The sequence below is a fragment of the Carcharodon carcharias genome, chromosome 10, assembly GCF_017639515.1.
Source record: "Carcharodon carcharias isolate sCarCar2 chromosome 10, sCarCar2.pri, whole genome shotgun sequence".
Classification (NCBI taxonomy): Eukaryota; Metazoa; Chordata; class Chondrichthyes; order Lamniformes; family Lamnidae; genus Carcharodon; species Carcharodon carcharias.
Genome location: NC_054476.1, coordinates 63,301,238 through 63,327,472, shown reverse-complemented (window position 1 = coordinate 63,327,472; position 26,235 = coordinate 63,301,238). Strand labels below are relative to the sequence as shown.

At 42.0% G+C, this 26,235-nt stretch overlaps 1 protein-coding gene across 8 annotated transcripts in view; it reads right to left on the bottom strand.

The window, feature by feature from the left end:
* Positions 1-26,235, bottom strand: part of gtf2h1 (general transcription factor IIH, polypeptide 1) — a 97,394-nt gene that overhangs the window by 39,723 nt on the left and 31,436 nt on the right. For 4 of the 8 annotated variants that reach the window (XM_041196572.1, XM_041196569.1, XM_041196571.1 and 1 more), the window contains exons 2-9: positions 23,311-23,385; positions 20,342-20,518; positions 17,663-17,864; positions 16,217-16,379; positions 15,284-15,377; positions 14,996-15,145; positions 12,768-12,847; positions 2,566-2,684 (exon numbers count right to left, since the gene is read on the bottom strand). In XM_041196572.1, coding sequence (XP_041052506.1) covers positions 2,566-2,684; positions 12,768-12,847; positions 14,996-15,145; positions 15,284-15,377; positions 16,217-16,379; positions 17,663-17,864; positions 20,342-20,495 — 962 coding nt within the window. In that variant the 5' untranslated portion in view covers positions 20,496-20,518; positions 23,311-23,385. The remainder of the gene's footprint in view (positions 1-2,565; positions 2,685-12,767; positions 12,848-14,995; positions 15,146-15,283; positions 15,378-16,216; positions 16,380-17,662; positions 17,865-20,341; positions 20,519-23,310; positions 23,386-26,235) is intronic. The other 4 variants (XM_041196573.1, XM_041196568.1, XM_041196567.1 and 1 more) reach the window with 1 other exon arrangement.

The following is a 26,235-nucleotide window of genomic DNA, read 5'->3' as shown; positions in this document are numbered from 1 at the left end:
AAAATGTGACTGGGAACTTGTGATGGGGAGTGGTACAAGTTGTGAAACATTTGCAGAAAATTCATGTTATCCACAAGACTTTTAATATATTGCAGAAGTCAAGGGTGGTGAAACGGGGATAACTGAAGCAAGGCATGCAGACCTAACTCAGTTACTATTTTAAACTCATGTATTTTGACATCCATTCTAGATATTTCCACTATAAATTCCTATGTTCACACTCAAATGAAAATTACCTTTGTAAAGTTGTCACGCAATTATGCACTCCTGCTGGCATGAATCTAATTAAAGGCTTTCCTTTCAAAATTCAACTTTAAGAAACAGGATTTTAAAAATCAGAAATCCAACTGAAATTAGGAAAGAAATCATCTTTCTCCCTCTATCAATTAACCCCTGTATCTCTCTCTATCTCTGTTTCATTCAGTGTTTGAAATCAGAAGCTCTTTCACATGCTTACGCCATTAGCATCAACCTGTTTTTCAAAACAGCACAATATAATTAGTTAGTTGCAACTGGTGCTTATTTTTTGAAAACTAATATTAAAAAATAGTCTCTCTTATCTATCCCCACTTGCGGCTATATTTTAAGTTTATAGATCAAAAAATGCAAGTGTATAACTAGTAATTTGTTACATACTCAAGTCATACATATCCTGTTCTGTTTTGAAAAGCAAGATACAGAAGTAACCTCAATAAAGCTAAATGTACTCCCTTGTTTTTCAAAATTATTTCAGGACAAGTTACTGAACTGAAAGTGCATCTTACTGAATGAAATTAATATCCTAGGATATCCTTTAATCATCTTAAACACCTTCATCTCCCACGCTCAAGGCAATTTGACTTGATCTATGCAACCTTTCCTCATTATTGATCCCTTTTATGTCCTGGGCGAACCGCATCTATTCAGACAGTACAGTTCAAATTAATCTCAGAATTAGAGCTCTGTGAGAAAATAGGTCCAAACCCAGGCTTTTGGGAGAAGCAAAGGCCTTCAAACTTTAACGAAGGAATTAAAAAGTTAAAAAAGAGACAACTTAATGGATCAATTTAAATATTGTGAAAAGTATTATTCAAAATTTTGCCTAAAATCTTTATCTTGATCATGAAATTCACTAACTGAGAAAAATGAGACACAAGTCTTTTTAGAAAGCATTTTGAGTAACATATGAGGAAAAGATTAAGTCAGTGATCAAATTCACACTGGAATTCCCCATAGTGCATCATCTGGTGGCATGACAGGACATAGCAACAGGAATTCCTCATTAAATCATCACACAGTGTGCCAGCTAACAGGCAGGTGTTGACACTTCAACTTTGCAGTTCCTATAGGACATGTTAACAGCAGATTTCAACATAGCACATGCCTAGTACATACGAAAGTGATGCTCTGATGAGCTTGGAGATAGATGGTAAAGAAACCACTAGTGCACCAGTAAGCCACACAGACTGGAAGGTCCTAGGACATGTTCTCAGCCTACATTTAATGAGTTTAACCCAGGCTGTAATTTAGTTGAAGGCCCTTGTACCTCAGGACTATGGAGGGGAAAACTCAACCTGGGTTCCAGCTCCTGATTACTATCCATCACCCCCATTAGAAAGTACATGTCGATGGCTGGTGGTCAGTCTTGACTCTGATCTCAAGCAATCCAGATTCACTGTAGGAGTGGGGGTGGCGGGGGGGGCGGGGTTGGTGGTGGTGGTGGTGGGCTAACTGATCACTTAGTGAACTAATCATTTATTGTCAATTCGTCACAAAATAATTATGGGTCCAGTAGCATTGTGATTATGTTACTGGATTAATAATCCAGAGATGCGAGTTCAAATCTCACCACAGCAGCTCAGAATTTAAATTCAGTTAATTAAATAAAACAGGGCTAGACAGACTGGACGCAGGGAGGATGTATCTCCCTCTCTGGTTGGGGAGTCTAGAACCAAGGGCCACAGTCTCAGGTTACAGGGCAGGCCATATAGGACTGAGATGAGAAAAAATTTCTTCACTGAGAGGGTGGTCAACCTGTGGAATTCTCAACCACAGAAGACTGTGGAGGCCAGGTTACTGAGTAAATTCAAGAAAGAAATTGATAAATTTTTGGATATTAGGGGCATCAAGGGGAATGGAGAGAAAGCGGGAATATAGCATTGAGATAGAGGATCAGCCATGATCATACTGAACGGTGCAGCAGGCTCGAAGGGCCAAATGGCCCACTCCTGCTCCCTGTTTCTATGAAGACCTAGTATCAGTAATAGCGACCACAAAACTACCGGATTGTCAAGAGAAAACCCATCAGTTCACTAACGTCCTTCAAGGAAGACACTTTGCTGTCCTTCCCCAGTCTGGTACAATTTCAGATCCACAGCAATGTGGTTAACTCTTAACTGCCTCCTGATATGGCCTAACAAGGCACTCAGTTGTATTCGTGAAGGCAGCTTCTTAAGGGCAATAAATGCTGACCTTGCCAATGACGCCCACATCCCATGAATGAATAAAGAAAAACAAACTAAAATCTGTGAATAAACGGAAAGACATCTTACAAAAAGACCCAGAGGAAACTGTATTGACACGTACTGTTTGCGGAGGACGGCTGCCAGCACCATGGCACTGTGATGATTGAAGCGACGGATTATAGCAGCATTGCTGCTCTCCTTGTTGGATTTAGAGGACGACAGCGCCGAAGTTCCATAACCCTGTGAACAACAGTTTTGGCTACAGTAAGGCTGTTAGATAAACAGGTTATCACAAACACATCACCCCCAACCCCCTGCCAAATTTAAACCACCAATTCAATCTATTCTCTATGTTATATACTACATCCCTGAAAAGAAACACTGAAACCAAGCATATATCATAAAATAAACATAAGCTTTTTAGGGAGTTCTCTGAACCCCCAGATCATGCACAGATATTGTGCCCTGACCTGAATATGTGTAGGCTGCTGAATAAAAATATATAATCTGTCCTAATTATTTATTAACTATGTCAAAGGCCTGCATTTATATAGCACCTCATCATGTCCTGCAGCATTTCACAATAACTTACATTTGAAATGTAGTTGCTGATATTGTGTAGGTAAACGCTGCAGTCCTTTGACTGCAACTTATATAAAATTTAAAAATGACTTGAATGATAGCTTAATTGTTTTTTTGGGATGTTAATTGAGAGGAGAATGTTGACCAGGACACTGATGATGCTGTAGGATCTTTTATATCCACCTTAACAGACATTGCCTCAGTTTAATATCTCTAACATTGTTATGTATATGTTGAACTTATGAAGTTTCTTTGAATGCATAATATTCAGACTCAGGTGAGAGTGCTCAAACTGAGGCAGTGCATTTTAATGCATCACAAAGTACATGCGCTCTCAACCCAACCAGACATAAGACACATATTTGCAGTTTCCTTCGGCCTGCATACAAATCCATACAACTTTGTAATTTCCTTCATAACATACACAGAATTTTCCCCCTACCTGAAGTGTGCATGTCAATTTGCATATTTTCATATACTCTTTATACTTGTCCTTTTGACTGAACTACTAATCAAACTGCCTTTTGGAAGAATGAAAGGAGTATACATGGTGGCATGCAGGATTACACTGTGCAGTTTGCATAAAAAAGGGGTTCCCGTGTGCTGGCCCCAAGTCATGTGATAAAATAAGTAGGTATTTGGTAAAAGGATAATAACAGCAACATGGTAACATAGCGATTATGTTATTAGATTAGTGATCCACACTAATCTAATGATCTAGAAAAGAGAATTCAAGTCCCTCCTCAGCAGTGGGGAATTTAAATTAAGTTAATTGTTAAGTAAATAAAATACCTTGAATAAAAAGCTAATTTCTGTACTGGCGACCATGAAACTACCAGGTTATCGTAAAAACACATTTGGTTCGTTAATAACAAAAACAGAAATTGAGGACTCGAAACATCAACTTTGTTCTTCTTCGCCGATGCTGCCAGACCTGCTGAGTTTTTCCAGGTATTTCAGTTTTCGTTTTGGATTTCCAGCATCCGCAGTTTTTTGTTTTTATCTTTGGCTCATTAATGTTCTTCAAGGAAGAAAATCTGCCATTGACATCAAGTGGGGCTGACATGTGACTCCAGAACCCCTGTAATGTGGTTAACTATTATCTTATTATTAAACGCAGACTGGGTGACCGCTTTGCGGAATGCCTTCGGTCTCTCCGCAAGCATGACCCAGACCTCCCTGTCGCTTGCCATTTCAACACACCACCCTGCTCTCATGCCCACATGTCCATCCTTGGCCTGCTGCAATGTTCCAGTGAAGTTCAACGCAAACTGGTGGAACAGCACGTCATCTTCCAACTAGGTACTTTACAGCCTTCCGAACTGAATATTGAGTTCAACAACTTTAGACCGTGAACTCTCTCCTCCTTCCCTACCCCCTTTCCAATCCTCCTGTTTCCAATAATTTATGTATATTTTTCTTTTCCCACCTATTTCCATTATTTTTAAATGTATTTCCATCCATTGTTTTATCTCTACCTTTTAGTCTATTTCGATTTCCCCCCCTCCATCCCACCTCCACTAGGGCTATCTGTCCCTTGCTCGTCCTGCTTTCTACCATTAGTGTCACCTATTAGCACATTTCTTAGCTAATGTCCCCACCGTCAACACCTTTTTGTCCTTTTGTCTATGATATCTTTTGGCAATCTCCACCTATCACTGGCCCTCTATTCAGCTCTACCTGTCCCACCGCCCCCCCCTTAAACCAGTTTATATTTCACCTCTTTTCTATTTTTCCTTAGTTCTGATGAAGAGTCATTTGGACTCGAAACGTTAACTGTATCTCTCTCCGCAGATGCTGTCAAACCTGCTGAGTTTTTCCAGGTATTTTTGTTTTTGTTCTAACTATTATCTGCCCTCTGAACAGCCAAGGAAGCCACTGAGTTGTATCAAAACCACTACATTAAAAAAAACAAATTTAAGGAAACCCAAAAGACCACCCAGCACTGACCAAATTTGGACACTATATAGTCATACACAGCCCTGCTGACCCTGCAAAGTTCTCCTAACCAACAGCTGGGGACTTATGCCAAAATTGGAAGAGCTGTCCCACACTAGTCAAGCAACAACCAGAAAGTTAAACTAATGGAGTCGTACCTTTAGCCAAAGGCACAAAATCCTCCATCAGTGGGAAAGTGTTGGCACACAGGCAAAACAGATTCACTAGATGTGATGGCACAATGGTGTACAGTTGGGAGGGAATGGCCCTGGGAGTCCTCAAAATTGATTGTGGATCCCATTAAGTCTCATAGCATATGGTCAAACATGGACAGGAGAAACCTCCTGTTGATTACTACCACCTACCACTGTGCTAAATGAGATTGCTTCTACCAATCCAGCAACTCAAAAGTGGGCATCCATGAGGCATTGTGGGTCACTGGGAACTGAATTTTATTACACCACAATCTGTAACTTCATGGCGCATGGTTTGTCACAGTCTACAATTTCCATCATACCAGAGAACCAACCCTAGAGAAGAGTATGCCAAAAGAAGCACCAGTGTACCTAAAGATAAATGCCAACCTGGTGAAGTTACAACACAGGACTACTTTCATGCTAAACAGTGGAAGCAGCTAAATGACCTCAAAAGTAAAAGATCAGATCAAAGCTCTGCCACATATTTGAGAGTCATAGGGTCATTATGGCACAAGAGGAAACAATTCATTCAGTAATGAATGGTGATGCAGAATTAAGTAACTAACAAGAAGAGTAGGCTCCATGAATGTCCCAGCCTCAATGATGGCAAAGCAGCATTTAAGTACAAATGGCAAGGGTAAAACATTTGCAACTATCTTTAACCAGATGTGTTGAGTTAATGATTGATCTTAGCCTCCTTCTGAGGTTCCCCACTATTACAGAAAACAGACTGAAGCCAATTTAATTCACTCCACAAGATATCTAAAAATGGCTGGGCGTACTGGAAACAGCAAAGGCTACGGGGCCAGACAATATCCCAGCTGTAGGGCTGAAGACTTGTGCACTGAAACTTGCCAGGCCTCTAGCCAAGCTGTTCCAGTATAGCTACAAAACTGGCACCTTTCCAACAAAGCGGAAATTTGTCCAGATATGTGTTACCAACAGAACCAAAACACTGTATATCTTTAAAAAAACCTTTACTCTTATTGCCATTTCTTATTTTTAAACTGGACTTTTATGCTGAACGAAGATAATTAAAATGGCTGACCTTGTGTCTGTGAGTCACCAAAACAGAAGTACTTCTCAGCTTCAGAATTGTCACACCTAGTTATGTCTGAAGAACTTCTAACAGATCACCTGGAAATGCACAGATCAACTTCAAAGGGAGCTACACGAATGTCATTTGCATTTGAAGAGCCAAGCTTGTTCGTGGAGTGATGAGTCTACAAAGACAATGACTTCCCAAACTCCAGACCCTCAACAAATAGCACCTCTGCCAACCAATAGTGGCTGAGACTTTATCAGTCCGGGACACACAACAAATTTTCAGACACTAGATAAACATCCTTTGTTGAAGTTATTGTGGAGAAGTAAGGTTACCTGGCCTAAGACTCTGGCTTGCTGAACTGTCTAATATTACTCCCCGAGCTGCAGGCCACACTGAAGCAAGCTCTGGCCAGGCTCAAGAACTGACTCTAACCTGACTCTGCTTGGAAGATCTTGTACTTTCACCTACAAAGCTGATACAAACTCTGCGTACTTGGGACATCAACACCACTGGAAAAGCAAATCTTACACTGGTCTTTAGCCAGTTGACCTCTGCAAAAGAATTTCTCAGTGGACTTTGATTCTGGACTCTGGAACTCACGTGAACCAATATTAGTTTCCTCTGTGGCCCTTGTACTATATAACCTCCATTTCTCAGTCCCTCCCTTTACTATATGAATGCGGAGTGGGAAGTTGCGGACACTTCTCGTGGTTTTTTTTTTAATGTGTGCAATAAACTAACCTTCTGAGTTAATCCTAACTCGAGTTTGCTGTGGGGTTATTAGAAATTGGATCACACAAAAACGGAGGGGTTGGGAAATACACCATCGCTCATTCTAAAAATTACAATTCAAAACAGCTTCTGTTTATGGATAGTTGGTAAGAGGAAAAATCAGTGCTGTTTAAACCAAGCCCCTCCTGTCCATAACATATGTCCCGACCAAAAAGAAAGAGGACAAATCCAATCTGGGCAATTAACATCACATCAGTCTATTCTTAATCAAAGTAATGGAAGGTGTCATCAACAGTACAACTAATCAGCTCTTACTCAGCAATAACCTGCTCACTGATGCTCAGTTTGGGTCCCACCAGGACCACTTGGCTCCATACCTGGTTAGAACCATGGGCAAAAGAGCTGAATTGCAGAGGATGAGGTTAGAATGACAATCCTTGACATCAAAGCAGCATTTGGCCAAGTGTGACATCAAAGATCCCTTGCAAAATTAAAGTAAATGGGAATTAGAGGGAAAATCTCTCCTCTGGGAAGGTGGTGGTGGTTCATGGAGGCCAATCATCTCAGACCCAAGACATCACTGCAGGACCTTCTCACAGTAGTGTCCGTGGCCCAACCATTTTCAGCTGCTTTATCAGTGACCTTCCCTGCATCATAAGGTCAAGGGTGAGGATATTCACTCATGATTGCAGTGTTCAATCTCATTCATATCTCCTCAAATAATGACAGTCTATGCCCACATACAGTAAGACCTGGACAACAATCAGACTTGGACTGTTAAGTGTCAAGTAACATTCACGCCACACAAATGCCAGGCAATGAGCATCTCTCAAAAAAGGAGAATCCGACCATATCCCCTTGACATTCAATATCACTGCCATCGCTGAATCCAACACCATGAACATTCCTGGAGTTACCATTGACCAGAATCTTAACTGCGCCAGCCACATAAATACAGTGGTTACAAGAGCTGATCAGAGGCTGGGGATTATTTGACCAGTAATTCACCTTCAGTCTCCCCAAAGCCTTTGCACCATCTACAAGGCACAGGTCAGGAGTGTAATGGAATACTCCCTACCTACCCGGACAATTGTAGCCCCAACAATACACTAGATTGACCTGATCCAGGGCAAAGTAGCCACTTGATTGCTCCCCTAGCCACCATCTTCAGCAGTCACCCCCTCCACCACCAACACTGTGGCTGCTGCGTGCACCATCTATAAAATGCACTGCAGGAACTCACCAAGGATTCGACAGCACCTCACATACATGCAACCTCTACCACTTAGAAGAAAAGGGCAGTGGGCAAATGGGAGCACCAGCACCTGCAACCTCATCTCCAAATCAGACACCATTCTGACCTGAAAATATACTGCCATTTCTTCTTTACTGGATCAAAACCCTGGCAATGAACATCTCTCAACAAGTGAAAATTCAACCATATCCCCTTGACACTCAATCACATTGCCATCACTGAATCACACATATCAACATTCCTGGGGTTACCCAGAGAGAGTGACTGCCCTTGACATCAAGGCAGCATTTGACCAAGTGTGGCATCAGGGAGCCCTAGCAAAACTGGAGTCAATGGGAATCAGATGGAAAGCTTTCCGCTAGATGGAGTCACACCTAGCACAAATCATCTCAGTTGCAGGACATCACTGCAGGAATTTCTCAGGGTAGCGTCCTAGGCCCAACAATCTTCAGCTGCTTCATCAATGGCCTTCCTTGCATCATAAGGTCAGAAGGGGTGTAAAGGAAAGATTTTTTTTCCCTAATATTACTATGGGATACTTTAAAGGAGGCTTATGGGGCGTGTGTGTGTGTGCGTGTGTGTGTGTGTGTGTGTGTGTGTGTGTGTGTGTGTGTGTGTGTGTGTGTGTGTGTAGTTTAATTGAACTGCTGACAGTCAGACTGCAAGGTTTAAATCATCAGAAGGGTTAGATATAAAACAGGCATTTGAAATGGAGATGGGTAAGCTAGGATGAAGTCTCAGCAGGTGCAGTGTGAATGGAATTTGCATTTTTAGATAAGTTGAGAGGCTGTTTGATTTTCAAAGGGACATGATCTGATGTTTACAACTGGCAAGATAAATAAGGCAAGTTATTAAGTCTATTTTTCCAAAAATGCTGGCCATAATGACAGCATGAAAGATTTATATATTGTGAGAAAAGTAACTTCCAAAGGTTGAGACAAAGGGATTTACAGATCAAAAGAGAAGAAATATCTTTGAAGAAAGATGGAAAGTTTTGTGAGGTGTGGATGAGAGATCTTGGAAGGTGCACTATGTGAAACAGACCTGTGGGAAAAGCCTCTAGTCACCCTGGAGAATTTGCTGTTTCAGTAACCAAGATTTTGGTAAAGGCCTTTAGAGTTCCATTGTCGAGTGACAGGGAGAAAAAGCTGTGAAATACCTCCCTTATAGCAACAGTGGGTGCTTGTGTTAATATTGCTGAATGTTTTATAGATTAAGAATCTACTTGAAGTATTGCCTGAAAGGGGTATGTAGTTGGGATTTTAGAAATCTTGTTAGAACAGTCATAAAACTAAATGTAATTGTGTAACTGTAGTCTTGTGTGTTTAAGTTTGCTTTTCTTTTGTTAATAAATGTTTTAACTTAATCTTTAAAATCTCTAACGGTGGTAGTGGATTCATTACTTCTGACTTCAGTGCACAAACCTTCTCATAATACATACAAATTGCAAAATCATTGTGATAGCATGGCCTAGTTTTTCTTTGAGACTTGGTCAGCCTGGCAAATATCATCTCCCATATTATAACAGTATAACAGTGGGGATGTTCGCTGATGATTGCACAACGTTCAGCAACTTTCACAACTCCTCAGAAACTGAAGCAGTCCATGTCCAAATGCAGCAAGACCTAAACAATTTCCAGGCTTGGGCTGACAAGTGACAGGTAACATTCATGCCACACAAGTGCCAGGCAATGACCATCTCCCACAAGAGAGATTCTAGCCATCGCCCCTTGACATTCAATGGCATTACCATTGCTGAATTCGCCACTATCAACATCCTGGGGGTTATCATTGACCAGAAACTAGACTAGCCATATAAATACAGTGGCTACAAGAACAGGTCAGAGGCTAGGAATCTTGCAGTGAATAACTCACCTCCTGACTCCCCAAAGCCCATCCACCATCTACAAGGCACAGATCAGGAGTGTAATGGAATACTCTCCACTTGCCTGGATGAGTGCAGCTCCAACAACACTCAAGGAGCTTGGTACCATCCAGGGCAAAGCAGCCTGATTGATTGGCACTCCCTCCACCATCGATGCCCAGTGGCAGCAGTGTCTATCATCTACAAGATGCACTGCAGGAACTCACCAAGGCTCCTTAGATAGCACCACCAAATCCACAACTGCTACCGTCCAGAAGGACAAGGGCAGCAGGCACATGGGAACAAAACTGGAAGTTCCCCGTCAAGCCACTAACTATCCTGACTTGGAAATATATCGCCATTTCTTCACTGTCACTGGGTCAAAATCCTTGAGCTCCCTCCCTAACAGCACTGTGGGCGTACCTACACCACATGGACTGCAGCAGTTCAAGAATGCAGCTCGCCACTACCTTCTAAAGGGCAATTAGGGATGGGCAATAAATGCTTGCTTAGCCAGCAATGCCCACATCCCATGACTGAATAAAAAACGAACTCTGTACCTAACAGCACTGTGCGAGTACCTGCACCACACGGAATGCAGCAGTTCAAGACGGCAGCTCAACATTGCCTGCTCAAGAGCAATTAAGGATAAGCAATGGCAGCGACACACTCATCCCATGAATGAACAACAAACTTGCATTGATATAGTGCCTTTAACGAAGACCACCTTTTTCCATCTCCATAACATTGCCTGACTTTATCCCTGCCTCAGCTCGTCTGCTAAAACGCTCATCCACGCCTTTGTTATGTCCAGGCGTGTCTATTCCAATACATTCTTGGCCGTTCTCCCACTTTCTACCTTCCATAAACATGAGGTTATCCAAAACTCTACTGCTCCATGTCTTAACTTGCACCATGTCTCTTTCACTCCTCATTCCTGTGTTCACTGACTTACGTTGGTTCCTAGTTAAGCAACAGCTTGTTTAAAATTCTCATTCCTGTTATTACATCCCTGAATGGGCTCACCTGTCCCTATCTCTATAATCTCCTCCATTCCTACAACATTCCAAGGTATCTATGTTCCTCCCATTCTGGCTCCACCAATCTCAACTTCAACCATTTCATCATCATAAACTCTGGAATTCCCTCCTTAAACCTCTCTATCCCTTGCTCCTCTTTGAAGACCTGACTGAAAACCTACCTGTTGGACATATGCCCTAATACTTCCTTATGTGGCTTGGAGTTAAATTTTGCTAAGGCTCCTGTGAAGCGTCTTGGGACATTTCATCACATTAAAAATGCTATACAAATACAAGTTGTGGTTACTGTAATAATAAAATGTCCCAAGGCATTTCATAGGATGATATTAGGACACGCGACCAAAAGATCCAAGTGATAGGTTTTAAGGGGCATCTTAAAGGACAGAGAAGTGGAAAGATTTAGGGAGGGATTTCTAGACTTTAGGGCCTTGGCAGCTGAAGACATGGCCACGAACGGTGGAGTAATGAAAATCAGGGATGTTCAAGAGGTCAGGTTTGGAGAAACACATAGATCCCATAGAGTTGTAAAGCTGCAGGAGGTTACAGAAAGAGAGAGAAGCGATACCATGGAAGAATTTGCAAACAAGGATGAAAATTTTTAAATCCAGACATTACCAGACTGAGAATCAATTTAGGTAAATAAGCACAGGAGTGATGAATGAATGGGACATGTCACAAGTTAGGATATGGACAACAGAGTTTTGGATTACAAATTTATGGAGGATGGAAGATGGGAACACAATCAGAAGTGCATTGCAATAGGGAGAAAGGATCTGTTTATGGAAGAGAATGGTGATGCTGAACTCAATAGAATATATTGCGAAACCTGGATTGTTGTTATACACATTCTTTTTTTTTTAAGATATGCACACAGTCCCCACCATTAATACCATTCATTCTCATCACAGGCAGATGCCTATATCAAGCAAGTAACTCTCACTTGATAAAAACAAAAAACTGCAGATGCTGGAAATCCAAAACAAAAACAGAAATACCTTGAAATACTCAGCAGGTCTGGAAGCATCGGCGGAGAAGAGCAAAGTAACTCTCACTATTTGCCATTAGTGTACGTATCAGCTGCAAAAGCATTCATTATATGTTAAGCATGCTGGCTATTTTGGGCATATGTTCTGAACTTTCTTTCTTGTTTTGTCACTTCAGTTGTCTTCTGTTTATTTGGATAAGATACTTTCCATGAGCTACCATGCAATGAAATAGCTCAAAATAGAATTTTAATAGTGCCTTTGATCCTACAGATCTGTCTCTCCTTCCTATGGAGCCTACACTAATCCCTCTTTGTCTCACCACACCCCCACTCCTCCCAAAGGTTCAAGTTTGATATCAGACGCAGGCTAATTGCAGATGTAGACTCACTCCCAAGAGTGACCTCTGAGCAAATGATTGGCTGGAACCAAGAAAAGAAAGAACGTGGGATCACAGTTTGGAACTGCACTTACAGATTGGACTCACTATTTTCAAAGGTGTTATTGTCAGGACAAGGATAGTTGGTTGCACAGCTGCTGACTGTCTTCCCCTCTATTTGTTGTACTGTTTACTGACAAATTACTTAAACATTAAAGTACCTGCTGTTAAGTGTCATATTGCAAGGTACAGTAACACACTATTCACATTGCCCTGTTGCACCACTGGTACGACGTAAGGCTCACCTCACCCAATGATTTGTCCTCCAGCGATGTCAAATCCACTAGAGGGTTCTTCACTCCCTGACTAACCAGAGTCTTCAAACCTGATCAGAGAAAAATATTACAGCATCTCCTCTCAGACAGCACAAGTGGCACCCATACAAAGAAGCACTATTGTAGAGTACCATTAAAGTAACAAAACTGAGAGGTCATTATATGGGAATAGCTACAATGGGCACAGTAATATATGCCCTGTTTTCATCTGAACCATAATTCAAACTCTCATGCATTTGAGGATGAGGAAACAAGACCCATAAAAAACCTTGCTAGGAGAAGCTTCAGACTTTATAGTAGGAAAAAACAGCTCAAAGAATAGGTCTCTACTGATTTCAACCAGTTACAATTTGATCCCAGCCCAGGCTGTATCTAACATTGATGGTTCCTGTACATGATCAATAACCAGCATTCATACCTTTGTAAGCATAACTGGTATGGGCAAATCAGAATCATCTGAGATGCCAATCAAGATAGTCAGACAGATTTACAGGCGACTTGGTCTGGCAGCAACACCTTCATGTAATATTAAGAAACAGCTGGATGCACTAGACACAGCTAAAGCTACGGGTCCCAATAACAACCCGGCTGCAGTGCTGAAGACTTGAGCTGTGGCATAAGCTGTGCCCCTAGCTAAGCTGTTCCAGTACAGCTATCACACTGGCATCTACCTGACAATGTGGAAAATTGCCAGGTATGTCATGCTCACAAAAAAAGCAAGAAAAAGTAATCTGGCCAATTACCACCCCATCAATCTACTCTCAATCACCCTCAAAAGTGCTAGCAAGCGGCGCTTCCTTAGCAATAACTTGTTCCCTGATGCTCAGTTTGGGTTCCGCCAGGTCCACTCAGCTCCTCATCTCAACGTGCCTCGATCAAACATGGACAAAAGAGCTGAATTCCAGAGCGAGGTTAGAGTAACTGCTCTTGACATCAAGGCAGGATTTGACTGAGTGCGGCAGTAAGGAGCTCTAAGAAAATTGAAGTCAATGGGAATCAGGGGGAAAACTCTCCACTGGCTTGAGTCATAACTAACATAAAGTAAGATGGCTGGAGTTGTTGGAGGACATCGCTGCAGGTACTCCTCAGGGTAATGTCCTAAGCCCAAACATCTTCAGCTGCTTCAATGATCTTTCCTCCATCAGAAGGTCAGGAATGGGGATGTGGGCTCATGATTGCAGCGTTCAGTACCATTCATATATTATTCAATACCATTTCTCTCATGGTTGCTCAGTTTCTGGTACCACTCGAATGTTATTCAATAACATTTCTACATCCTCAAATAATGAAGTAGTCCATGCAGCAAGACCTGGACAACATTCAGACTTGGGCTGATTAGTAGCAAGTACCATTCGTGCCACACAAGTACCAGGAAATGACCATCTCTAACATACGAGAATCTAACCATCTCCTCATGATATTCAATGGCATTAGGATCGCTTTATCCCCCACCATCAACATCCTGGGAGTGAGGAGGTGGAAATCACCATAGACCAGAAACGCAAATGGAATAGCAAGGTCAGGTCAGAGGCTGGGAATTCTGCAGCAAGTAGCTCACCCCCTGACTCCCCAAAGCCTGTCCACCATTTACAAGGCACAAATCAGGAGCATGACGGTATATTCCCCACTTGTTTGGATGAGTGCAACTCCAATAACACTCAAGTAGTTCGACAGCATTCAGGACAAAGCAGCCAGCTTAATCAGCACTCAATCCACGACTTAAACCTTCATTCCCTCCACAACCAGCAAACAGTGGCTGTATTGTGTACCATGTACAAGATACATTTCAACAACTCACCAACATTTTCCAAATCCACTATCACTGTCACCTAGAAAAACAAGCGCAACAGGTGCATGGAAACACTACCAGTTGCAAGTACCCCTCTATGTCAGGCATCCTGACTTGGAAATATAATTGCCATTCTTCCACTGTTGCTGGTTTTAAATTCCTGGAACACCCTTCCTGGCAGCACTGTGGGTGCACCTACACCACATGAACTACTGTGGGTCAAGATAGCGACTCACACCACTTTCTCAAGAGGAATTAGGGATGGGCAATAAATGCTAGCCTTGCCAGTGAAGCACACATCTCAGGGACAAATAAAAAAAAAATACTCATAGCATTTTATCTATGTACAGATACATATACTCTCCAAATATGCATCTTATGAATTTTCTGCTTTGAGTTGAAGGCTCACCTTTCTCATCAATCCTGGCACACTCAGAGAAGAGATCCTTAGAACCAGCATTGATCCTGTCCCTATGGAAGTAGTGAGACTGAAAGAAGCGGGTCCAGAATTCCTTCTCCGTCATATTGTGAGGAACATTCTCTGCATACTTCTGTTTCACTATCAAAGTAAGAGGTTCACACAATCGTCAGAAATGGTGATCGCTCTGCACATTGCTTAACATGAGTTGACATGTTCCCTATAGCCCACAATTTGTCCTACCCAAATTCATAAGCTTTCTGTTGATGTTGCACTCACCTGCAGGATAGGTCCTAAAAATCGATTCGATGATGTCAGAGGTCAGGTTATACCTGAGGCCATTACAGCCATCGGTCTGTGGTCGGATGTCTGCCTGTGAGGAAAGCAGGACACAATTACATACCAGATACTGCAATACGCATTCACAAGTGGTTATTTCAACCAAATTGAAATATTCGCATGTAGAGTTATGAAAAACACATTTCTACAAAAAAAGTAGTCAAACTTTGCAGACACTCATACTTCCAACCCACCTGCTCAATCACTCTCAAACACCAAATCCCTGCCTGGATGCTTCCACATTCCAAATCTCACATTGAACATTCCTACCCTCCCACCCAGACATTCCTACACTCCCCAGCCTGCCTCCTGGCATTATACCACCTGCGCTAACACTCCCAAACTCTTCCCCCATCTCCCAGCCCCAATACTCCCCACACTTACTACCAACACTCCCAGCTTCAATACTCCCACATTCTTTCCTCTCTCCCCTTACATACACTCTCACACTCTTCTGGAACTCAAACCCCTCCCTAACAAAAGGCGTGGATGTAGGGATGATAAAAACAAATTAAGGACTGAGATTGAGAGGTTTTTTTGTTTAGGTAAAGATGTCTTGAGATATGGATCAACGGCAGGTAGAGTACACGTACAAAACTGATCAAGAGAAGGAAATAAAAACACAGACAAACTAAACACACAGACATATTAGCTGTTTACTAATAAATATAGTTTTTCCTTCATCAACGTTGAATTATTAGAAACATTAGTAAGAAAATATTTAACCCTCCATTAGTTAGGATAATAAACCAAATATTTGCTCTAAGTAGAAAACAAGCTGAGCAAACAGCATACATAACACAAATATGCAAAGATAACTGACATGAAGCTTGTGATGGTCTGTCTCACACTCGGCCAACAATAAACCCTCACCAGAAATGCGGCAGAGATTCCAATATCCTGCTTGTTACTGGACACAGAGTTATCCACAGAATTTCCAGTCAGACGGTTAGCCCAGAATTCCTCAGCACTGATTACCTGGCTCACAACCAAGTCTTTATAGAGTTGAAAGAGAACTGGATCCTCCTGAAGCATTCTAGAATACAGAAACACAAGAGTTCAGGTTATAAATGGATGAGAGTGTTTGGATTCTACACTCAAAGATTGCTTTCTCTTTGGGTTTCTTTGTTACTTAGTGCCAAAACAGAATTTTTACAGTCGTCGCTGGAAACTCCCATACTCTAGAATGCAAGACTCAGCTGTCTGATTCCATCCAATAGAAAGTTGAGCAAAGAATTTTAACTGGGCCAACAATACCTCAGAGCACAGATATTCTGTGCTGAAAATTGCTGTTGAAACCTGGATTCTCTCAATTGAAAGGGCATGTTAATGGCACCTATTACAGACTATTATTTCAGAGATTCTGATCAGTAATGTAAAATGCAGTTATTGATTAAAATATACACGGTATATTTTTCCGTCATTCATAATATGAAAAGTAAGCTAATTGTAGGTCATGTGGTTGTGTATGGAGTTTGTATGCTGCAGTTCCACAGACATCAACTACGTTCTGGTACTTTGCCCAAGTAGCAATCAATTAGGTGTGAGCCTGTATCATGGGAAGCATCACAGTCTAGCCAGAGTCTGACAATGCACAACACTTTCTAACAGGGATCACCAAAAACCCATTAAGGAGCAAAAACTCTGGCCACTTATCCCCGACTTACAAACATACAAGCTAGGAGGAATAGGCCACTCAGCCTTTCAAGCCTGCTCCACCATTCAATAAAATTATGGCTGATCTGATTGTAACCTCCTTCCTACCCCCGGTAACCTTTCACCCCGATGTTAATCAAGAATCTATCTAGCTTTGCCTTAAAAATATTCAAAGACCCTGCTTCCACTGCCAAAGACAAATGACCCTCAGAAAAAAATTCTCCTCATCTCTGTCTTAAACGAGCGACCCCTTATTTTTAAACTTAGCCCAAAGGAAGTGAAAGTAACCACAGCAACTGCTTTCCTGACTAAGACAATTTAACTGAACTAAACTTGGGGCCATGTAACTTTTATGGTTCAGTTACATTCCACCTTAAAAACCTGAACCGCCTGCACTGATCTCCAGACAGAAATACAGTATCTCACTCAGCAAGAACAGTCATCACTTCTCCTATTAGGACCAGTAAGATTTCTCCTCAATGGGTTTAAGTAGTAATGCAGTAATAAGGTTCCGAAAAATACCATTAGATATTCAAGGTCAAACCAATATTGTATGAATCCTTCAACTGGATCAGTACAATGGAATTTACTGTATTGGGCAACTGAATCTGTACCCACGTTTGAATATGGTTCAAAAATCTTCTGTATTTTCTCTCCCTGTACCTGTTTTTTTCCTCCAGTTCCTTGTTTGCTTTTTTCTTGAACTTGGGGAGCAGCTGCTGGAGCAAGTCTTTAGCAGCATCACGGTCTTTGGCTGCTGCACTAGCACTGTTATCATTGGTGAAATGGAAGATCGTAGTGTCACCAGTATGTAAAATCAGCTGAAGCTGAACTTTTGCTTTCCCTTCAGGGCTGATCTTCTGACCTGGGATTTAACCAATACCATAAATTCAGACTGATGAAATTATGACAACAGGACATTTCAATCTATTGACTTAAAGTAGAGTACATAATGGAACTAAAGATTAACTGGTACTGAAAAATTCCTAGACTTTTTTAATGAATTTTTCTGTTTAGCAATGTAAAGAATGTCTAAGCTGGGGAATGAAATACTTTCCATTCAGGTGCTCAATGTCAGCATCAAGCACCCCCAGGCAAGTTAGAACATCCCCAAATGCAGCAATGTACCTCCTTCCATTTCCCAGACCAGCTGAACTGAGTGAGAATGCAGTCTAGCACAAAGGCCCCATATTCCCCAGAAACTAGATAGTAACTAACTCATTTCGGCCTTAGAGAAGCAGAAATGAACGCTTATAATTTAGAATGGATTTAAAGTCACAGAAATGGAAAACAAATCCTGATGTTAAAGAATTTACTTCAGAATATCATAGAGCAGGTGCAGCTCAGCCAGATGCAAAATGAAGTTCTCTCTCCACAGAAGAGCAATGAACAACTGACAGCTTTTCCATTTCCTAAACATTTCTCTTTGTCCTTTAATGCTATATTAAGCATTTTGTGCTCTAGCTGCATGTACATAAGGAGTTTTTTTTTTAATTTTCACGGGATGTGGGCAAAGGGTAATTAGAGATGGGCCAGTATTTACGGCCTATCCCTAATAACCCTTGTTCAGAGGGCATCTTAAGAGTCAACCACATTGCTGTGGGTTTGGCATCACAAGTAGGTAAGGACAGCGGATTTCCTTCCCTAAAGAACAGTAGTGAACCAGATGAGTTTTACAGCAATGGTTTTGTGGTCATCATCAGACTTTAAATTCTAGATTTTCATTGAATTCAAATTTCACCACCTGCCGTGGTAGGATTCAAAGCCAGGTCCCCAGGGCATTACCCTGGGTCTCTAGAATATCAGTCCGGTGACAATATCACTACATCACTGCCTCCCCTTATTGCAGCAAGAGTGCCCAAATCCAGTTACATACAAACAAATGACTTATGAGCAGGAGCAGGACATTTGGCCCCTCGAGCCTGCTCCACCATTCAATAAGATCATGGCTGATCTGATTGTGGCCTCAACTCCATATTCCTCCTGCCCCGATGACCTTGGACTCCCTTGTTAATCAAGAATCTATCTACCTCTGACTTAAAATATTCATTGATCCTGCCTCAGCCACTCTCTGGGGAACAGAGTTCTAAAGATTTAAACTGTGTCCCCTAGTTCTGGTCTCTCCAAGGGGGAACATCCTTTTGGCATCCACTCTGTCAAGTTCCCTCAAGATCTCGTATGTTTAAATAAGATCACCTCTCAATTTTCTAAACTCCAATGGATACAGATCCAGCATTTCTAACCTTACCTCATAAGATAACCTACCCCATCCCAGTATCAGTAGAATGAACCTTCTCTGAACCGTTCCTAACGCATCTATATCCTTTCTTAAAGGAGGCCAAAACCGTACACAGTACTCCAGATGTGGTCTCACCAACACCCTGTACAACTGTAGAAAAACGTCCCTACTTATATATTCCATTCCCCTTGCAATAAACAACAATATTCCATTTGCCTTCCTAATCACTTGCTGTACCTGCATACTAACTTTTTCTGATTCATGTACCAGGACACCCAGATCCCTCTGAACCACAGAGTTCTGAAATCTCTCTCTATTTAAATAACATGCTGCTTTTCTAATACTTCACTGGAGTCTCTGACCCCAAGGGCTCTGCCACTTGGACATTCACCAGGGCTCTCCCCCTTCCCAGACTTCCTTCCTTGAGCACTCACAAGCTTGACAGCGGGACATTCACTGGAGCTCTGACACCTCCCCTTGGACTCTCACAATACAATAAACAAAATGAAGTGTTTACAGTAATATACTGGAAATACTGAAGGATTTTTCAAACCTCAGAAATGTAGGCAACAAACTAAAACTCAGTAGTACTATAAGCTGGATCAGAAAAATAAACTGGGAGGGAAAATGGCACTGTTTGTAAGGAAGAATCTTAAAATTGAGACAATTTTATTGAGGCTCCAATGGAATCCAAGTCACTTTGGGTTGAGGTGTATAATATGAAAGAATACAAAGACAAAATACCTACCTCGTTCAATAGAAATGTAATACTCTGGTCATCCCACAGCAAAAATCCTCTATTGTCCACTTCACAAATTTTCACCCTGAATTATACGAAGAGCAAAGCTCCTTCTACATTGTCCCAATCTTGGACAAGCTCCATTGTGACATGTTTAATTCCTCACATCTCCCATACTGTGGCCTCTCCAAGAGAGGTTGCCAGTTTAGCAGCACTGGCTGCAGAGTTAAGGGCAAGATCCAGAAGTAAGAGAAGATTTTTAATACCATCAGCATGGACTGGATTTGCACACCAATCAAAAATATGACAGATCAGTGACAAACAACTGCACTGCCCAGACTTTCCCTCTGACCAAAATACTTACAGCGGATATCTGCATACATGTGGCTAATGACAAAGCGATCCTTCCCCTCTGGCGTCCATGCTACACGTTCTGCCATCAGATATAGAGCCCCATCCTGTTTTTTGTGCCGCACTTTCTTCACAATTAGCAGAACCTCTTCTGATGAAGTGGCCATAATGGACAGTTTGAGAGTAGATTCTGCGAAGAGTACACAAAGTAACAGCACACTGTTTACATGGTTCATTCAAGTCTACAAATCAACCAAGTCCAGACTTCAATTAGCTCCCAATGTTTTATTTGCCTAATGTAAAACAGTCCAATTGTTTCAGGTTACCAACTGCCACTAGACTATTTAACCTGGCCCTAACTTCATGGCTAGCACTCTTTCTCCTGACAGGGAAGCATCCCAGAACAGATCAAAGAACATTACAAGAAGAAGTATTTATTTCTCAAGCATACTCAGTTAGGGGGAGAATCCTGCCAGGAAAACTGGTTGAAACTAGATCACTGGAACCATTTCAGAAACAGCCTAATGCTGCAAAGGGAGGTTGGCAGGTTTGATAATCTGAAAGGATATGATCAAATGGGTCAAATGGTTTCCTCATTCAAAACTATCTTACAAATCCAATGTTTGCTATAAAATATTCAGTTGTGTTTAGAGCAGCTCTTTTCAAATGCGGCAAATAATCATTAACTTAATTGCACTTTCATTTTCTCATGTTATGAATCACAGAATCAGAATCACACAGTGCAGAAGAGGCCCTTCAGCCCATCAAGTCTGCACCGACATGTGAGAAACACCTGACCTACCTACTTAACCCCATTTACCAGCACTTGGCCCATAGCCTTGAATGTTATGATGTACCAAGTGCTCATCCAGGTACTTTTTAAAGGATGTGAGGCACCCCACCTCCACCACACTGCCAGGCAGTACATTCCAGACCGTCACCACCCTCTGGGGAAAAACCTTTTTCGTCACATCCCCCCTAAACCTCTTACCCCTCACCTTGAACTTATATCCCCTCGTGACTGACCCTTCAACTAAAGGGAATAGATGCTCCCTATCCACTCTGTCCATGCCCCTCATAATCTTGTACACTGCGATCAGGTCGCCCCTCAGTCTTCTCTGCTCTAACAAAAACAACTCAAGTCTATTCAACCTCTCTTCATAACTTAAATGCTTCACCCCAGGCAACATCTTGGCGAATCTCCTCTGCATCCCTTCTAGTGCAATCACATCCTTCCTATAATGTGGCAACCAGAACTGGAAACAGTACTCCAGCTGTGGCCTCACCAAGGTTCTACACAACTCCAACATGACCTCCCTACTTTTGTAATCTATGCCTCGATTGATAAAGGCAAGTGTCCCTTATGCCTTTTTCAGCACCCCACTAACATGCCCCTCTGCCTTCAGAGATCTATGGGCACACACGCCAAGGTCCCTTTGTTCCTAGTGTCATGCCGTTCATTGAATACTTCCTTGTCAAATTACTCCTTCCAAAGTGTATCACCTCACACTTTTCAGGGCTAAATTCCATCTGTCACTTATCTGTCCATTTGGCCATCCCGTCTATATCTTCCTGTAGCCCAAGACACTCAACCTCACTGTTAACCACTTGGCCATTCTTTGTGTCATCCGCGAACTTACTAATCCTAACCCCCCCCCCACACACACACAGTCATCTATATCGTTTATATAACTGACAAATAATAGGGGACCCAGCACAGATCCCTGTGGTACCCCACTGGACACTGGCTTCCAGTCACTAAAGCATCCTCTGTCATCACCCTCTGTCTCCTACAACTAAGCCAATTTTGAATCCACCTGATCAAATTACCCTGTATCCCATGTGCATTCGCCTTCTTTATAAGTCTCCCATGTGGGACCTTGTCAAAGGCTTTGCTGAAATCCATATAAACTAGATCAGCTACACTACCCTCATCTACACACCTGGTCACCTCCTCAAAAAATTCAATCAAATTTGTTTGGCATGACCTCCCTCTGACAAAGCCATGCTGACTATCCCTGATCAAACCTTGCCTCTCCAAGTGGAGATAGACTCTCTCCTTCAAAATTTTCTCCAATAGTTGCCCTACTACTGACGTGAGACTCACTGGTCTGTAGTTCCCTGGCTTATCTCTACAACCCTTCCTAAATAGCGGAACCACATTAGCTGTTCTCCAGTCCTCTGGCACCTTCCCCATGGCCAGAGAAGAATTAAAAACCCTTTCTTAAAAAAGTATTTTTGTTAAATGCTGACAATATGAAAGATCTATTTTGGTTTAATGGTGCACAGGCCTGAATTTTTTAAAAAAACTTGCACAGCTGAAATGGTACAAATGTTGCTAATACACAGTGTTTACTACCATCAAGAAAAGATTTACCCTAAATCAGTGATCCTTTCTCACATCAGCCTTCAAACATGTTCTATCCATTCTAATCTTATCTTTTTTCTCTACTTCTCAGATCATTGCTTCTCTGACCCTTCTTCTGTTGCTCATCATAAGCTGTAAATACATTCTTCCACCTCGCTGCGCTGAAACCAGGACTCATCACGGAGTCCCCTAAGTTGACTCACTTTTTCTCAAAAACCAAAACTCTTGAATTTCTTTTCTCCCAGTCTTCCTTTCCTGCTACAATTTTCAGTCTTATGAATCCAAAGCATGAAATTACCTAATCATCACTTTCTGTTCAAAGTTGTTTCCCCTTTACAACTTTGCTGGTGTTCTGCACTCTGCACCTGGAGGCATTGAGCACTAACTTAGAGTGATCCCTGTAAATTGTGTCATGCCAATAAAGGGAACATATGAAGTTACCCAAACTGGATGCAGCAATGGAGGTAGTAAGTACAATTGGCTTCAGCACACCTCTGAACAAAAAAGCAGATTGGGGGGACAAAGTGCTCTCTAGGTACTTTCTCTGGAAAATATGTACAGCAACTGGCTTAGGTAAGCAGCCTGCCTAAATAATGTGAATAATAGACATTTACCAGAAGTGATACACCAAAGGGCAGACAACCGTTGACCTCCAGCATGAGCAACGCCTTCAGGAGTGATGAAGGGAACTGGAGAGAGAAAAAAAATGTTTGCAAGAGGAGAAGATTTTAGGCATTTCCACTCGAAGCCCAACTGAGACGACGTCTTTTGTACAAAATGCTTTCAATGAAATCTGATAGGATTCTGCACTCTGGACGAGAATAAACAATGATCAGGCCTGACAAGACAATTAGAAAAGAGATAAAATCATGGATATAGGAATGATCGTTATAGGACAGTATCAGTGATGTAGAAATAAGGCAAGTTAGATATAGGACAGCATCAATGACAGATCCAAGGGGGATGGATATATGATCTAGAGTCATAGAGGTCTACAGCACAGAAAAAGGCCCTTCAGCCCATCGAGTCTGTGCCAGTCAAACAAGTACCTAACTATTCCAATCTCATTTTCCAGCACTAGGCCCACAGCTATGTATGCCATGGCATCGTAAGTGCACATCCAAATACTAAAATATTATGAGGGTTTCTGCCTCTACCATCCTTTCTGGCAGTGAGTTCCAGATTCCCATCACCCTCTGGGTGAAAAAATTCTTCCTCACATCCCCTCTAAATCTCCTGCCCCTTACCTTAAATCCATGCCCCCGATTATTGATCCTTCCACCAAGGGGAAAAGTTTCTTCATGTCCACCCTATCCATGCCCCTCATAATTTTATATACCTCAATCATGTCCCCCCTCAGTCTCCTCTGCGCCAGGGAAAATAACCCCAGTCCATCCAATCTCTCATAACTAAAACTCTCCAGCCCAGGCAACATTCCCGGTAAATCTCCTCTGCACTCTCTCTAGTGCAATCACATCCTTCCTATAATGCAGATTCCAGAGCTGCATGCAATACTCTAGCTGTGGCCAAACCAGCGTTTTATACAGTTCCAGCATAACCTCCCTGCTCTTATATTCTATGCCTCGGCTAATAAAGGCAAGTATCTCATATGCCTTCTTAACCACTTTATTTATCTGTCCGGCTACCTTAAGGGACCAGTGGGCATGTGCACCAAAGTCCCTCTTCCTCGGTAATTCCCAGGATCCTACCATTCATCGTGTTTCCCGTGCCTTGCTTGTCCTGCCCAAGTGCATCACCTCACACTTATCCAGATTAAATTCCATTTGTCACTGATCAGCCCATCTGGCCAGCCCGTCTATATCCTCCTGTAATCTAAGGCTATCCCTCCCACTTTTTACTACCCCACCAATTTTCATGTCATCCGTGAACTTACTGATCAACCATCCTACATTCAAGTCTAAATCTTTTATATATACCACAAACAGCAAGGAACCTAACACTGATCCCTATGGAACCCTACAGGACACAGGCATCCAGTCGCAAAAACAGTCCTCAACCATCACCTTCTGCTTCCTGCCACTCAGCCAATTCTGGATCCAATTTGCCAAATTGCCTTGGATCCCATGGGCTCTTACCATCGTTATCAGTTTCCCATGCGGACCTTATCAAAAGCCTTGCTGAAGTCCAAGTAGACCATGTCAAATGCACTGCCCTCATCTACACACCTGTCACCTCTTCAAAAAATTCAATCAAATTGATCAGACTTGACCTCCCCTTAACAAAACTATGCTGACTGTCCTTGATTAATCCCTGCCTCTCCAAGTGTAGATTAATTCTGTCCCTCAGAATTGCTTCCAACAGTTTCCCCACCACTGAGGTGAGACTGACTGGTCTGTAGTTCCCTGGTTTATCCCTTGCTCCCTTCTTGGATAACAGTGCCACATTGGCTGTCCTCCAGTCCTCTGGCACTTCTCCTGTGGCCAGAGAGGTATTGAAAATTTTTGCCAGCGCCCCTGCTATTTCCTCCCTTGCCTCATTCAACAGCCTGGGATAAATTTCATCCAGGCCTGGAGATTTATCTACTTTTAAGCCTGCCAGACCACTTAGAACCTCCTCTCTTTCTATGCTAATTTCTTTAATTATATCACAGTCCTTTTGTCTGATTTCCACACCCACGTCATCTTCTCACTTGTGAACACTGACACAAAGTATTCATTTAGAACCCTACCTTACTCTTCCAGCTCCACACACAAATTACCACTATGGTCCTTAATGGGCCCTACTCTTTCCCTAGTTATCTTCTTAGTCTTAATGTACTTGTAAAATAACATTGGATTTTCCTTTATTTTACCTGCCAATGTTTTTTCATGCCCCCTTTTTGCTCTCCTAATTTCCTTTTTAAGTCCCCCCCTACACATTCTCGGTACCTGCCATAAGCCTCCCTTTTTCTCTTTATCCGATCCTGTATATCCCTCGACATCCCAGGTTCCCTGGATTTGTTGGTCCCACCCTTTGTCTTTACTGGAATATGTTGGCCCTGTACTCTCCCTATTTCCTTCTTAAATGAGTCCCACTGCTCTGACGCAGATTTACCTAAAAGTAGCTGCTCCCAATCCACTCTGGCCAAATTATATCTGATCTTATTAAAATCAGCCTTCCTCCATTGAGAACTCTGATTTCTGGCCCATCCTTGTCCTTTTCCATAACAACCTTGAATCTAACAGAGTTATGATCATGATCTGCAAAATGCTCCCCCACAGATACCTCTACCACTTGCCCGGTTTCATTCCCTAAAATTAAGTCCAGGACTTACTCTCTTGTAGGACCTTCTATGTATTGCTTTAAAAAGCTCTCCTAGATGCATTTTAAGAATTCCACTCCCTCTAAATCTATCACACTATAGCTAGCCCAGTTAACGTTGGGGAAGTTGAAATCCCCCACTATTACTACCCTATTATTTTTACACTTCTCTGAAATTTGCCTAGATATCTGCTCTTCTATTTCTCTCTGACTGTTTGGGGGCCTATTGTACACTCCCAGCAATGTGATTGCTCCTTTTTTGTTTTTAAGTTCTATCC